This window comes from Oncorhynchus kisutch, unplaced genomic scaffold (assembly GCF_002021735.2).
Source record: "Oncorhynchus kisutch isolate 150728-3 unplaced genomic scaffold, Okis_V2 Okis06b-Okis10b_hom, whole genome shotgun sequence".
Lineage (NCBI taxonomy): Eukaryota > Metazoa > Chordata > Actinopteri > Salmoniformes > Salmonidae > Oncorhynchus > Oncorhynchus kisutch.
Window position 1 is genome coordinate 4,107,017 of NW_022261983.1, and position 17,401 is coordinate 4,124,417.

A 17,401-nucleotide genomic window follows, 5' to 3' on the forward strand; every position below is an offset into this window, starting at 1 on the left:
TATGTCTTTGGTTGTAAGACAGGTCTGTCTGTTATGTCTTTCTCAATGTCTATGTGTGAGAGAGCAAAGAAACATGAGGAAGAAAACTAACATCCACTGGATCCCACAGACTGCTGTTTGCTCTGGAATTTGTCTCTGTGGCCACAGAAAGCAATGCCTGACTCTCCCAGACTGACTGACATCAGAGAGAAACCAACAGTCCAGTAACTTCAGAGAAACAGCAGCAGCACAGCCAGCCACGCTCTAATTCCTCCTCCAACTGACCAAACAACAGACCGGCCAGAGAGAGGCTACCAGACCAGACTAGCTGAGCCCAGAGCCATTCACTCCAGATAGATACAACTAACATTGAAGCTACCAGTACCAGACCAGACCAGCTAAACCCAGAGAAAACACCCTCACTCAGCTAAACAGAGCCTGGTAACATTGTACTGAAGCAGGGTTAGATGAGAGCTCGACAGAGCGACTACTCTCCCCTGCCACTAACCAAATGTGCCTCTCCTCCCTGCTCCTCTAGACCACAAATGGCCCAGTTACCATAGCAACAGTAGCAACAGGCCTGTTTTTTTTCAGGGACGTGGTGGTAGTGTTGTAACAGGAAGATGAAACTATGCGGCACACATGCACACACATACAGACACACACAGACACACACACATACACACACACACACACACACACACACACACACACACACACACACACACACACACACACACACAAACACACATACATACATACACACACACACACACCTCTGCTAGCTTAGACAACAGATTATTTATTTACTCTAATCCCTCACTTAGACTCAATTTACTTCCCAAATGGCACCCTATTCCCTATATAGCCATTAGGATCCCGGTCAAAAGTAGTGCACTATAAAGGGAATATGGGTGCCTTTTGGGACGAATCATAGATTGACTCACCATTCACTGTCACTGTAAGTAATGGGGATTAATGATTTAAATTGGGAATTGATCATTGTTATCTAAACTGTGGCTCGGCAGAGAGCTTTAGACTAGGCCTTTGAATCAAAATGATGTTCAGTCCTGTAGAGGCTATGGTTGTTATAGAACCATGTTCAGTCCTGGAGAAGCTATGGTTGTTATAGAACCATGTTCAGTCCTGGAGAAGCTATGGTTGTTATAGAACAATGTTCAGTCCTGGAGAGGCTATGGTTGTTATAGAACCATGTTCAGTCCTGGAGAAGCTATGGTTGTTATAGAACCATGTTCAGTCCTGGAGAGGCTATGGTTGTTATAGAACCATGTTCAGTCCTGGAGAGGTTATGGTTGTTATAGAACCATGTTCAGTCCTGGAGAGGCTATGGTTGTTATAGAACCATGTTCAGTCCTGGAGAGGCTATGGTTGTTATAGAACAATGTTCAAACCACCTGAGAATAAGGACATGAACTGAACAGCTGTGAGTCAATGAGGGATGTTGACATGTCAGTAAAGTACACACACCTGACCTGGGACAGGCAGCACATATATTTACAGTTATGAATGATGAGCAAGGCAGAGAAGCAAATTCATGCGTTTACCTTATTCTATGACTAATGCTGGAGAGCCACAGAGAGCTACAGCTCGTGAAAGGTGAATGGTGAGTCTAGAGTCTCTAGCACAACAACAGAAAGGCAGGGGAGGTGCTACATAAACACAACATGGCTGACACTGCAGAATCTCAATGGGAATCTAACAGACGCTAACTAATGAGATAACTAGAGCTAAATATGTACTACAACAACAACCAAATAGATAAGACATTAATAAAACATGTGTGCAGTACAAAAAGCATCAAATAGATAAATATCACATCCAAACTCTGTGAGACAGAGTAACACATGTAGGCCTAAGGACTAGAAAAACATGCAACAACCAAACCGATATGGCATAATTTGGCATTTAGTCAATGCTGCCAGTAGCTATAGGAGTCACACTGAGTTTAGGGAGTGGCCAGACAGATCATAGGTACACTGGCAGAGTACAACAGTGTTTGAGCCAATCATCAGCTCCTGTAAAGCCTGAATGGAAAATAAAAGTGTGAGCAACCCCAGAGCGGAACCCACAGTGTTGTCGGAACAAAGGAGATGTGTGTGTGAGAGAGTGTGTGTTGTTGAAAAGCCCGGGACAAGACTGAACAGGTGAGTGAAGCGCTACAGGGCCCACTACAGCTCCACACACAAAACAAACACACAGAAAGACAGGTGTGGCCCTCTCCACAACCACACAGAGACAGCTGTGGCCTTCTCCACAACCACACAGAGAGACAGGTGTGGCCTTCTCCACAACCACACACAGAGACAGGTGTGGCCTTCTCCACAACCACACACAGAGACAGCTGTGGCCTTCTCCACAACCACACAGAGAGACAGGTGTGGCCTTCTCTACAACCACACAGAGAGACAGGTGTGGCCTTCTCCGCAACCACACAGGGAGACAGGTGTGGCCTTCTCTGCAACCACACAGAGAGACAGGTGTGGCCTTCTCCACAACCACACAGAGAGACAGGTGTGGCCTTCTCCACAACCACACAGAGAGACAGGTGGGGCCTTCTCCACAACCACACAGAGAGACAGGCGTGGCCTTCTCCACAACCACACACAGAGACAGGCGTGGCCTTCTCCACAACCACACAGAGAGACAGGCGTGGCCTTCTCTACAACCACACAGAGAGACAGGTGTGGCTTTCTCCACAACCACACAGAGAGACAGGTGTGGCTTTCTCCACAACCACACAGAGAGACAGGTGTGGCCTTCTCCACAACTCTACTCAGAGACAGGTGTGGCCTTCTCCACAACCACACAAGAGACAGGTGTGGCCTTCTCCACAACTCTACTCAGAGACAGGCGTGGCCTTCTCCACAACCACACTAAGAGACAGGTGTGGCCTTCTCCACAACTCTACTCAGAGACAGGCGTGGCCTTCTCCACAACCACACTAAGAGACAGGTGTGGCCTTCTCCACAACTCTACTCAGAGACAGGTGTGGCCTTCTCCACAACTCTACTCAGAGACAGGTGTGGCCTCATACAGGTGTCATGTGAATCTCCTCACACAAAGCTAGAATGGCCCTTTTAACTCTGAGGGACTGCTACAAATCAGTTACAATATGTCAGGTTTATGATGGTGGTATGTAGGTTTCATGGTGGTAAATAGCCCTGTCACATGGCTGTTGACTCCCTCTTAGACGTCACATAGGATTCAACAGCCATGTATCAGCGCTAGGTGGTCAAATGTAACACACAAATACTACACACTGTTTCACAACAGCTTAACCACATGTTTTCCCCCGACGGTTATACAGGTGAAGCATTTTCATGTTTTCATATGAACAATAAAGCTTCCTTTGGTGCTTCCCCAGTCCTTTGTTATTAGTGAACTGAAGTGTCTGAACCGCCGTGCTTCAGAACAATCAGTGTGTCATGTAGTGTGATTGAGTGATCTGACCGGTCAAGTGCAGGCCTCGTCAAACATGTGAAATGATGAGTTATTGGTTCTAGAGGACTGAGGAGAGAAAACAAGAGGATTGGGGGGAGAGGGCCGTCTCCCGCACTTTAAACCCTGTGACCCTGTAGTACACGCTCACACTAGTGCTGGTGAACGCAAGCACACACAAACACACACACACAAACACCTCAGTGGCCCTTGATCCTTCTTGACTATATTTGTAAAGGAGGCTAGTCACTGTTTGAGCAGGAGGGCAGAGTTGAGCACGATCCATCCCCCTTCCCCATCCCCCTCCATCCTCCCTCCTTCCCCCACCCCCCCTCCTTCCTCCCCCAACCCTCCTGCCCCCCCCCCCACCCCCCACCCCCCATCCCCCCCCTTCTCCCAACTCATCCATCTGACCCATTGTGTTTTTATGGCCCTCATTACACATGTTCAGAGTATGCTGCAAACACCACGCAGAGTTTACACAGTTTCACAACTGGCCTGTGAAACAGAGGCTGGGAATGGACAACCAGGGGGGAATTGACTGGAGAGATGGTCATTTTTCATGTGTTTTCACAGCCCACAGAGCCCAGATAAGGTCTTTACCTAGTATTTACCATGAGTAGACTGTGAACAGTACTGTGAATAGTACTGACCGTGAGTAGACTGTGAACAGTACTGTGAATAGTACTAACCGTGAGTAGACTGTGAATAGTAGTGACCGTGAGTAGACTGTGAACTGTACTGTGAATAGTAGTGACCGTGAGTAGACTGTGAACAGTACTGTGAATAGTACTGACCGTGAGTAGACTGTGAACTGTACTGTGAATAGTACTGACCGTGAGTAGACTGTGAACAGTACTGTGAATAGTACTGACCGTGAGTAGACTGTGAATAGTAGTGACCATGAGTAGACTGTGAACAGTACTGTGAATAGTACTGACCGTGAGTAGACTGTGAACAGTACTGTGAATAGTAGTGACCATGAGTAGACTGAACAGTATTGTGAATAGTACTGACCGTGAGTAGACTGTGAATAGTAGTGACCGTGAGTAGACTGTGAACAGTACTGTGAATAGTAGTGACCGTGAGTAGACTGTGAACAGTACTGTGAATAGTAGTGACCGTGAGTAGACTGTGAACAGTACTGTGAATAGTAGTGACCGTGAGTAGACTGTAAACAGTACTGTGAATAGTAGTGACCGTGAGTAGACTGTGAACAGTACTGTGAATAGTAGTGACCGTGAGTAGACTGTGAACAGTACTGTGAATAGTACTGACCGTGAGTAGACTGTGAACTGTACTGTGAATAGTACTGACCGTGAGTAGACTGTGAACTGTACTGTGAATAGTACTGACCGTGAGTAGACTGTGAACTGTACTGTGAATAGTACTGACCGTGAGTAGACTGTGAACAGTACTGTGAATAGTACTAACCGTGAGTAGACTGTGAACTGTACTGTGAATAGTACTGACCGTGAGTAGACTGTGAACTGTACTGTGAATAGTACTGACCGTGAGTAGACTGTGAATAGTAGTGACCGTGAGTAGACTGTGAACAGTACTGTGAATAGTAGTGACCGTGAGTAGACTGTCAACAGTACTGTGAATAGTAGTGACCGTGAGTAGACTGTGAACAGTACTGTGAATAGTAGTGACCGTGAGTAGACTGTGAACTGTACTGTGAATAGTACTGACCGTGAGTAGACTGTGAACTGTACTGTGAATAGTACCTACCGTGAGAAGACTGTGAATAGTAGTGACCGTGAGTAGACTGTGAACTGTACTGTGAATAGTACTGACCGTGAGTAGACTGTGAACTGTACTGTGAATAGTACCTACTGTGAGTAGACTGTGAACAGTACTGTGAATAGTACTGACCGTGAGTAGACTGTGAACTGTACTGTGAATAGTACTGACCGTGAGTAGACTGTGAACTGTACTGTGAATAGTACTGACCGTGACCCTGGACCGCACCAGGCACAGATTAATTTCTAAATGGCAATAAGACCGGTGAGCACTGATAAAGCTCATGCTGTTAAAGGGACATTCCACTTCACAATCTACGTTTGTCAGATGTTTTCATAACCCAAAATTGGTGTTCTGTCGGGATAAATTGACATCCAGGCTTTCTGTTGTGTAGATTGAGCTACATGCCACAATCTCAAATGAATGGAAAAGATAAGCCCCTTGTAGTTCTAGTTTCCTGGTTTGTGGTGCTCATACTTTCCATTCATTTGGTGTTGAGGCACATACAGTAGTTGGGTCGACACAGCCGATGGCATGGAATGTGGACGCATCTGGACATTAGATGGGATGTGGACGCATCTGGACATTAGATGGGATGTGGGCGCATCTGGACATTAGATGGGATGTGGACGCATCTGGACATTAGATGGGATGTGGACGCATCTGGACATTAGATGGGATGTGGTCGCATCTGGACATTAGATGGGATGTGGACGCATCTGGACATTGGATGGGATGTGGACGCATCTGGACATTAGATGGGATGTGGACGCATCTGGACATTAGATGGGATGTGGACCGCATCTGGACATTAGATGGGATGTGGACCGCATCTGGACATTAGATGGGATGTGGACGCATCTGGACATTAGATGGGATGTGGTCGCATCTGGACATTAGATGGGATGTGGACGCATCTGGACATTAGATGGGATGTGGACGCATCTGGACATTAGATGGGATGTGGACCGCATCTGGACACTAGATGGGATGTGGACGCATCTGGCCATTAGATGGGATGTGGGCGCATCTGGACATTAGATGGGATGTGGACGCATCTGGACATTAGATGGGATGTGGAAGCATCTGGACATTAGATGGGATGTGGACGCATCTGGACATTAGATGGGATGTGGACGCATCTGGACATTAGATGGGATGTGGTCGCATCTGGACATTAGATGGGATGTGGACGCATCTGGACATTAGATGGGATGTGGACGCATCTGGACATTAGATGGGATGTGGACGCATCTGGACATTAGATGGGATGTGGACGCATCTGGAAATTAGAAAACATCTAACAAACGTAGAATTTTATTCATAGTATAATGCCCCTTTAAACTTGAACACCGGTTTTATGAAAACTGAACACTTTGAACACAAGCCTTTCTCTCACTCATCAAAACTCACCCAGGATTTTATCACCACTACTGACACAGGTGTGTTTATTCACGATAAACTATCACAATCACACCAAAAACAGTAAATAACATATCAGGGAAGCAACATGATGGAAACAGATTTTTAAAGCCAGTTTTTATGATCTCAATAGGGAAACAGCCTGGAAGTAAGAGCAGTGAATCAAACAATGGCTTGTAGTGTAACAGATATGGATCGGCCTTCCATCTTGGCAGGGAGAGTAGAGATCAGTAACTAAAATTAACTCAGATTGTGTCCCTAATGGCACCATATTCTCTATGTAGTACACTACTTTTAACCAGGGCCATAGGGCTCTGCACTATTATAGGGAATAGGGTGCCATTTGGGACTCAACCTCAGATAAAAAAAAGTCCATTGAGTTTCTGGGTTTGAAATTCTCTCTGGAACACTTGGTTCCTAGCCTGGAATCCGTGCTGATATGAGAAAAGAAATAGCCTTGCTATAGAGAAAGGTCGCCGTAGGCAGACCTGGCTGTCAAGAGAAGACAGGCTATGTGCACACTGCCCACAAAATTAGGTGGAAATTGAGCTGCACTTCCTAACCTCCTGCCAAATGTACGACCATATTAGAGACACATATTTCCCTCAGATTATACAGGTCTACAAAGAATTCGAAAACAAATCCAATTTTGATAAACTTCCATATCTATTGGGTGAAATACCACAGTGTGCCATCACAGCAGCAAGATTTGTGACCTGTTGCCACAAGAAAAGAACAACCAGTGAAGAACAAACACCATACCACCCATATTCATTTATTTTCCCTTTAGTACTTTAACTATTTGCACATCGCTACAACACCGTAATATAGACATAATATGACATTTGAAATGTCTTCATTATTTTGGAACTTGTGTGAGTGTAATATTTACTGTTCACAATAACATTTTAATTGTTTATTTCATTTTTGTTTAATATCTATTTCACTTGCTTTGGAAATATAAATCTATGTTTCTCATTCCAATAAAGCCCCTTAAATTGAATTGAGAGAGAGGGGGGTCTATCTACAGTATATAAACTACAGGGTCATCTAAGGTTTGAGGGAAACATATTTGTTTGTGTTTGTTTGTGTTGGCTTGTTTTTTTTCCCGGAATAAAAGAATGTGGAATTGGGACCACTAAACAATTCACTCAGATCCTGGTCTTGAAAACCTTAAGGGTGTGTGTGTGTGTGTGTGTGTGTCTGTGTATCTGTGTGTGTGTGAGTGTGTGTATGCATGCATGCGTGCGACACCACGAGAGATATGTGAGACACAGAGAGCGAGACTAAAAGACAGACAGACGGACAAAGCTCTTTGGCCTCATACAGTATGTATCACTATGTACTATAGAAGAGACTAACATCATCTGTTACAGCTCTTCCTCAGTCAACCCCTCCCCTGGCATCATCTCACACCCCTGACAGACAGCTATCATCACAGAGCTGCATTCCTGTCTGGAGTCCCAGATAAACACAGAGTGGACACTTCAGACCTGGCTCCATGCAGTATAGAGCACGGCATATGGAGACTAGGGCCTGTACTGTGTGTAGAGCAGATCACAGGACCAGGGGGAAAGGGAGGACACTATAGATATAGATAGAGATGTAGCATTTAAAGGCAATGTTTACACATTCACGGTAAACGGTGCAGATGTCAGCCAAAAAAGAAAATGACCTGTAAATGTCAAGTGATCTACAACACGATTGGGATTGAATCCTGGCTGAAGTCTAGAATAGATTCCCTCTGTCTCTCAGAGTGGGAGAATGAAAAACGGATTGTAGCTCAGCTGTCATCTATTCTTCTCCATACAAGATTCAACATCCAGAAGAAGTGGGAAAACAAAGTTGCTGTCTTTATCTTAAAGCTGACCAGGCCTTCTGACGTGATGATAAACCACGTTATTAAACCCTGTCCATGTCTGGGCTCCCACGGACATCTCATCAGCATAATAATAACATCCAGGTCAACATCCGTCTGTTAAAGCCAGAGATATCTCTTGTTTTGCACGGGCTGCGTCTCAATCCACCACATCCGTATCTGTGGTGGAAGGTGATCTAGCTACAGCGGTGTTGGTGTATCTGTGGTGGAAGGTGATCTAGCTACAGCGGTGTTGGTGTATCTGTGGTGGAAGGTGGTCTAGCTACAGCGGTGTTGGCGTATCTGTGGTGGAAGGTGGCCTGGCTACAGCGGTGTTGGTGTATCTGTGGTGGAAGGTGGCCTAGCTACAGCGGTGTTGGCGTATCTGTGGTGGAAGGTGGTCTAGCTACAGCGGTGTTGGTGTATCTGTAGTGGAAGGTGGCCTAGCTACAGCGGTGTTGGTGTATCTGTGGTGGAAGGTGGCCTAGCTACAGCGGTGTTGGTGTATCTGTGGTGGAAGGTGGTCTAGCTACAGCGGTGTTGGCGTATCTGTGGTGGAAGGTGGTCTAGCTACAGCGGTTTTGGTGTATCTGCGGTGGAAGGTGGTCTGGCTACAGCAGTGTTGGCGTATCTGTGGTGGAAGGTGGCCTAGCTACAGCGGTGTTGGTGTATCTGTGGTGGAAGGTGGCCTAGCTACAGCGGTGTTGGCGTATCTGTGGTGGAAGGTGGCCTAGCTACAGCGGTGTTGGCGTATCTGTGGTGGAAGGTGGCCTAGCTACAGCGGTGTTGGTCAGACCTTGAGACATCCAGAAAGCGCCATGGGACTCATCTGTAGTCGGTACCGTCGATCTGACAACGTCTGTCTTTAGCGTCTGTAACAGTTTGGGATAATATGACCCCTCTATGAAAAGGTGAGTTTCCCATGAGCTCCAGGAAGCCCACAAGCCTCACAAGACACATCTGACAGTAGCCGGGTACCAGCTAAAAACAATTATGGAAGTACACTACCGGTCAAAGGTTTTACAACACCTACACATTCAAGGGCTTTTCTTTATTTTTACTATTTTATACATTGTAGAATAATAGTGAAGACATCAGAACAATGAAATAACACATATGGAATCATGTAGTAACCAGAAAAGTGTTAAACAAATCCAAATATATTTTATATTTGAGATTCTACAAATAGCCACCACTTGCCTTGATGACAGCTTTGCACACTTTTGACCGGTAGTCTATATATGGAAGTAGTTTGTTGTAAAATATGGGTAAAAAAATATCAATAAATAAATTACTGATTTATTTATTTTTTGACTATCTGTTGTTCCATGTCTGAATCTGTTATTCAATGTGTTTCTACTGGCTAATAGCAGTAAGGCCAAATTATTTTTGATTTTTTTTATACCTAAAGGAGTCCTAAAATGTGTGTGTGTGTGGGGGGGGGACAGACAGACAGAAGAGCACCAAAGACACTTGCGTAACATGTGAGCTCATCCCTCTCCCTTTTACATACAATACCTATAATCCATTAAAGCACAGGCCTCTCTCACACAGGCCTCTCTCACACAGGCCTCTCTCACACAGGCCTCTCTCACACAGGCCTCTCTCACACAGGCCCCTCTCACACACAAATTGATGGTTTGGACATCCTAGGCATACCTGACAAGATGACAGGGCAAATAGTGTGTCTCAACAGAATTTATAGGTTGACTTTCAAGTTCCATCTAATAATATCTTTACACACAGCAAATCAAAGCCTGTCTGTGGATATAAACAATGTTAAAAGCCATAATGCAGAGCGGTGCTTGCAATAAGTCAGAGAGGTAGTAGTAGTGTGTTTGGGCTTGGACTTGAAAGTGCATACCAGACCCAGCGATACCCTATTATGAGTAAATCAGTGCTGTGGGCTCTGTAAATTATGAGCCTGTGTGTGTGTGTGTGTGTGTGTGTGTCCTAGCCTCTTCTTTGTGTGGTTGTTATTCATGTGCAGGTTACTGATTGATCCGCCAGGCTGAGGGAGTGGCGTACAAGGCAGAGAGCAGCTCCACATACAGGGCTCAGCTACCAGGGTCAGACACACACTGACACTACCATGTGTGAAGTGAGCACCCTAATTTTCAGTCTATGATGAATACAGTCAGACAAACACGCACTCTCTCAAATACACACACACTCTGAAATACTGTAAAATAATACTGAGAGAAACATACAGCTCACAGTGTGTGTATATACAGTATGCACACACACACACGCACACCATCTATATCCCATCCCCACACAGACCCATATCCCTGTACAGTATCTCCACACACAGTTTCAGTTCTGATGTCAAAACCCCCATCTCTGATAGTAGCCCACTCTAAACCCCCCCACACTGGAGCGGCAGGTGGTTAGAGCGTTGGACTAGTAACCGGAAGGTTGTGAGTTCAAACCCCCGAGCTGACAAGGTACAAATCTGTCGTTCTGCCCCTGAACAGGCAGTTAACCCACTGTTCCCAGGCCGTCATTGAAAATAAGAATGTCTACTTAACTGACTTGCCTAGTTAAATAAAGGTAAAATAAAAAAAAATAAAAAAAAATGATCATTAAGACAACCTTCTCCGTCTCCAGAGCTGAACAAATATGCCCAGAATGTGACAGCAGCTCCACACACGTTCCGGCGGGAGACAAACAGGACAGATGACGACGACATGACCAGACATGCACTCCCTGCTCCGATGCAAACTGTGGGAAAGGAGACATTCAATGGGAATGGGTTGTGTACACTACACAGAGCAGCACAGAGCCAAGGGCTTAGGGTTGGAGACTCAGGTTGTGCCCCAAATGGCCTAGCCCCTATGGGCCCCTGTCAAAAGTAGTGCACTATATAGGGAATAGGGTACCATTTGGGATGCAACCTCAGAGAAAGGAAGCTGTAGGTTAAAGCAAATAGTGGGTTCTAGGAGTGGTTGAGTGAGTGAGACACCATTCAGGGTGAAAGAGTGGGTGTGTGAGTGAGACACCATTAAGGGTGAAAGAGTGGCTGAGGGAGTGAGTGAGACACCATTAAGAGTGAAAGAGTGGGTGAGTGATTGAAAAACCGTTAAGGGTGAAAGAGTGGCTGAGTGAGTGAGCCACCATTAAGGGTGAAAGAATGGGTGAGTGAGTGAACCACCATTAAGGGTGAAAGAGTGGCTGAGTGAGTGAGCCACCATTAAGGGTGAAAGAATGGGTGAGTGAGTGAGCCGCCATTAAGGGTGAAAGAGTGGCTGAGTGAGTGAGCCACCATTAAGGGTGAAAGACTGGGTGAGTGAGTGAGCCACCATTAAGGGTGAAAGAATGGGTGAGTGAGTGAACCACCATTAGGGGTGAAACGTGACGCTGGATACAGGCTACGTACAGATACAGGCTACGTACAGATACAGGCAGGTGTTCACACATGGAGGTTAAACATAGTCAGGAGGGGAGAGAGACAACACAGGGAGAATGATGGATGGATACAACACCTTTTCTCCTTGCTGAGTATCATATATGGATGGATATAGCACCTTTTCTCCATGCTGAGTATCATAGATGGATGGATATAGCACCTTTTCTCCATGCTGAGTATCATAGACGGATGGATGGATATAGCACCTTTTCTCCATGCTGAGTATCATAGATGGATGGATATAGCACCTTTTCTCCATGCTGAGTATCATAGATGGATGGATATAGTACCTTTTCTCCATGCTGAGTATCATAGATGGATGGATATAGCACCTTTTCTCCATGCTGAGTATCATAGATGGATGGATATAGCACCTTTTCTCCATGCTGAGTATCATAGATGGATGGATATAGCACCTTTTCTCCATGCTGAGTATCATAGATGGATGGATATAGCACCTTTTCTCCATGCTGAGTATCGTAGATGGATGGATATAGTACCTTTTCTCCATGCTGAGTATCATAGATGGATGGATGGATGGATGGATGGATGAATGAATATAGCACCTCGTCTCCATGCTGAGTATCATGGATGGATGAATGAATGAATGGATGGATGAATGAATGAATATAGCACCTTGTCTCCATGCTGAGTATCATGGATGGATGGATGAATGAATATAGCACCGTGTCTCCATGCTGAGTATCATGGATGGATGAATGAATATAGCACCTCGTCTCCATGCTGAGTATCATTGATGGATGGATGAATGAATATAGCACCTCGTCTCCATGCTGAGTATCATTGATGGATGGATGAATGAATATAGCACCGTGTCTCCATGCTGAGTATCATGGATGGATGGATGAATGAATATAGCACCTTGTCTATATGCTGAGTATTATGGATGGATGGATGGATGAATGAATATAGCACCTTGTCTCCATGCTGAGTATCATAGATGGATGGATACAACACCTTTTCTCCATGCTGAGTATCATAGATGGATGGATATAGCACCTTTTCTCCATGCTGAGTATCATAGATGGATGGATATAGCACCTTTTCTCCATGCTGAGTATCATAGATGGATGGATGGATACAACACCTTTTCTCCATGCTGAGTATCATAGATGGATGGATATAGTACCTTTTTTCCATGCTGAGTATCATAGATGGATGGATACAACACCTTTTCTCCATGCTGAGTATCATAGATGGATGGATATAGCACCTTTTTTCCATGCTGAGTATCATAGATGGATGGATGGATATAGCACCTTTTTTCCATGCTGAGTATCATAGATGGATGGATATAGCACCTTTTTTCCATGCTGAGTATCATAGATGGATGGATACAACACCTTTTCTCCATGCTGAGTATCATAGATGGATGGATGGATATAGCACCTTTTCTCCATGCTGAGTATCATAGATGGATGGATATAGCACCTTTTCTCCATGCTGAGTATCATAGATGGATGGATGGATACAACACCTTTTCTCCATGCTGAGTATCATAGATGGATGGATATAACACCTTTTCTCCATGCTGAGTATCATAGATGGATGGATATAGTACCTTTTCTCCATGCTGAGTATCATAGATGGATGGATATAGTACCTTTTCTCCATGCTGAGTATCATAGATGGATGGATGGATATAGCACCTTTTCTCCATGCTGAGTATCATAGATGGATGGATATAGTACCTTTTCTCCATGCTGAGTATCATAGATGGATGGATGGATATAGCACATTTTCTCCATGCTGAGTATCATAGATGGATGGATGGATATAGCACCTTTTCTCCATGCTGAGTATCATAGATGGATGGATGGATATAGTACCTTTTCTCCATGCTGAGTATCATAGATGGATGGATGGATATAGTACCTTTTCTCCATGCTGAGTATCATAGATGGATGGATATAGTACCTTTTCTCCATGCTGAGTATCATAGATGGATGGATGGATATAGTACCTTTTCTCCATGCTGAGTATCATAGATGGATGGATGGATATAGTACCTTTTCTCCATGCTGAGTATCATAGATGGATGGATACAACACCTTTTCTCCATGCTGAGTATCATAGATGGATGGATATAGCACCTTTTCTCCATGCTGAGTATCATAGATGGATGGATATAGCACCTTTTCTCCATGCTGAGTATCATAGATGGATGGATATAGCACCTTTTCTCCATGCTGAGTATCATAGATGGATGGATATAGCACCTTTTCTCCATGCTGAGTATCATAGATGGATGGATATAGCACCTTTTCTCCATGCTGAGTATCGTAGATGGATGGATATAGCACCTTTTCTCCATGCTGAGTATCATAGATGGATGGATACAACACCTTTTCTCCATGCTGAGTATCATGGATGGATGGATGGATGGATGGATGGATGGATGGATGGATGGATGGATGGATGGATGGATGGATGGATGGATGGATGGATGGATGGATGAATGAATGAATATAGCACCTCGTCTCCATGCTGAGTATCATGGATGGATGAATGAATGAATGGATGGATGAATGAATGAATATAGCACCTTGTCTCCATGCTGAGTATCATGGATGGATGGATGAATGAATATAGCACCGTGTCTCCATGCTGAGTATCATGGATGGATGAATGAATATAGCACCTCGTCTCCATGCTGAGTATCATTGATGGATGGATGAATGAATATAGCACCTCGTCTCCATGCTGAGTATCATTGATGGATGGATGAATGAATATAGCACCGTGTCTCCATGCTGAGTATCATGGATGGATGGATGAATGAATATAGCACCTTGTCTATATGCTGAGTATTATGGATGGATGGATGGATGAATGAATATAGCACCTTGTCTCCATGCTGAGTATCATGGATGGATTTTTAAAACATTTTTTAAATTGAACCTTTATTTAACCAGGTAGGCTAGTTGAGAACAAGTTCTCATTTGCAACTGCGACCTGGCCAAGATAAAGCAAAGCAGTGTGACACAGACAACAACACAGAGTTACACATGGAGTAAACAATAAACAAGCCAATAACACAAGCAAGTCAATGACACAGTAGAGAAAAGAAAGTCTATATACAGTGTGTGCAAAAGGCATGAGGAGGTAGGCAATAAATAGGCCATAGGAGCAAATAATTACAATTTAGCAGATTAACACCGGAGTGATAAATGAGCAGATGATGATGTGCAAGTAGAGATACTTGTGTGCAAAAGAGCAGAAAAGTAAATCAAATAAAAACATAGAATAACAATAACAAATAACAATAACAATAACAAAGAGTCTATATACATTGTGTGCATGAGGAGGTACATTGTGTGCATAAGGCATGAGGAGGTAGGCGAATAATTTAGCAGATTAACACTGGAGTGATAAATGATCAAATGGTCATGTGCAGGTAGAGATACTGGTGTGCAAAAGAGCAGAAAAGTAAATAAATATAAACCGTATGGGGATGAGGTAGGTAGATTGGGTGGGCTATTTACAGATGGACTATGTACAGCTGCAGTGATCGGTTAGCTGCTCAGATAGTTGATGTTTAAAGTTGGTGAGGGAAATAAAAGTCTCCAACTTCAGCGATTTTTGCAATTAGTTCCAGTCACTGGCAGCAGATAACTGGAAGGAAAGGCGGCCAAATGAGCTGTTGGCTTTGGGGATGATCAGTGAGATATACCTCATGGAACGTGTGCTACGGGTGGGTGTTGTTATCGTGACCAGTGAACTGAGATAAGGCGGAGCTTTACCTAGCATAGACTTATAGATGACCTGGAGCCAGTGGGTTTGGCGACGAATATGTAGCGAGGTCCAGCCGACTAGAGCATACAGGTCGCAGTGGTGGGTGATATAAGGTGATTTTGTAACAAAACGGATGGCACTGTGATAGACTGCATCCAGTTTGCTGAGTAGAGTGTTGGAAGCTATTTTGTAGATGACATCGCCGAAGTCGAGGATCGGTAGGATAGTCAGTTTTACTAGGGTAAGTTTGGCGGTGTGAGTGAAGGAGGCTTTGCTGCGAAATAGAAAGACGATTCTAGAATTTTGGGGGGATTGGAGATGTTTAATATGAGTCTGGAAGGAGAGTTTGCAGTTGAGCCAGACACCTAGGTATTTATGGTTGTCCACATATTCTAGGTCGGAACCGTCCGGGGTGGTGATGCTAGTCGGGCGGGCGGGTGCGGTCAGCGAATGGTTGAAAAGCATGAGTTTGGTTTTACTAGCGTTTAAGAGCAGTTGGAGGCCACGGAAGGAGTGTTGTATGGCATTGAAGCTTGTTTGGAGGTTAGTTAGCACAGTGTCCAAGGAAGGGCCAGAAGTATACAGAATGGTGTCGTCTACGTAGAGGTGGATCAGGGAATCGCCCGCAGCAAGAGCAACATCATTGATATATGCAGAGAAAAGAGTCGGCCCGAGAATTGAACCCTGTGGATGGATGGAATATAACACCTCGTCTCCATGCTGAGTATCATTGATGGATGGATTAATGAATATGGCACCTTGTCTCCATGCTGAGTATCATGGATGGATGGATGAATATAGCAACTCATCGCCATGCTGAGTATCATGGATGGATGGATGGAATTAATATAGCACCTCGTCTCCATGCTGAGTATCATTGATGGATGGATGAATGAATATAGCACCTTGTCTCTATGCTGAGTATCGTGGATGGATGGATGGATGGATGAATGAATATAGCACCTTGTCTCCATGCTGAGTATCATGGATGGATGAATGGATGGATGGAGGGATGGATATAACACCTTGTCTCCAAGGCTCTTCGAGAGTAACTTTCCTAATCCACCACCCATGTATGGCATCTCACTGGCACACATTCAGACGGCAGACATGTAGGACCAGAGCAGACAATCTGTTAGCCAATCATCATCACCTATAGACCAGATAGTAAGTAATCTGATGAGGCCTGTATATTGTATACCACATTACATTTACATTTGACATGTTATTCATTTAGCAGACACTCTTGTCCAGAGTGACTTACAGTTAGTACGTTCATTTTAAGATAGGTAGTTGGGCCGACCATATATCACAATCCCAGTAAGTACATGGAGAAGATGACATGTACACATCCGTCCATTGGCGAAACAAATAAATAGTGTTGTATGACATAACCCTTGTCTTGCTGCAGGGCAGTGGAGAGGAAGCAGTGTTGTAGGACATAACCCTTGTCTTGTTGCAGGACAGTGGAGAGGAAGCTGTGTTGTAGGACATAACCCTTGTCTTGCTGCAGGACAGTGGAGAGGAAGCAGTGTTGTAGGACATAACCCTTGTCTTGCTGCAGGGCAGTGGGAGAGGAAGCAGTGTTGTAGGACATAACCTTTGTCTTGCTGCAGGGCAGTGGAGAGGAAGCAGTGGTGAGAGGTCCATCAACCTGTCAATCAACTGTATTTGCAACCAAACTGTCCAGAGACAACATTATCTCAAATGGAAACACACTCTACCACATCAATGTATTATTCATCTCTAATCTACATACAATAATACATAGA

At 44.5% G+C, this 17,401-nt stretch overlaps 1 protein-coding gene across 2 annotated transcripts in view; it reads right to left on the minus strand.

Annotated features, from left to right (window-relative positions):
• LOC109876487 (septin-9) overlaps positions 1–17,401 on the minus strand; it is a 139,962-nt gene that overhangs the window by 121,339 nt on the left and 1,222 nt on the right. Inside the window, exon 2 of one of the 2 annotated variants that reach the window (XM_031813675.1) lies at positions 11,060–11,188. The exons of the other annotated variant lie outside the window; for it this stretch is intronic. Coding sequence (XP_031669535.1) covers positions 11,060–11,188 — 129 coding nt within the window. The remainder of the gene's footprint in view (positions 1–11,059; positions 11,189–17,401) is intronic. 2 annotated transcript variants of the gene reach the window in all.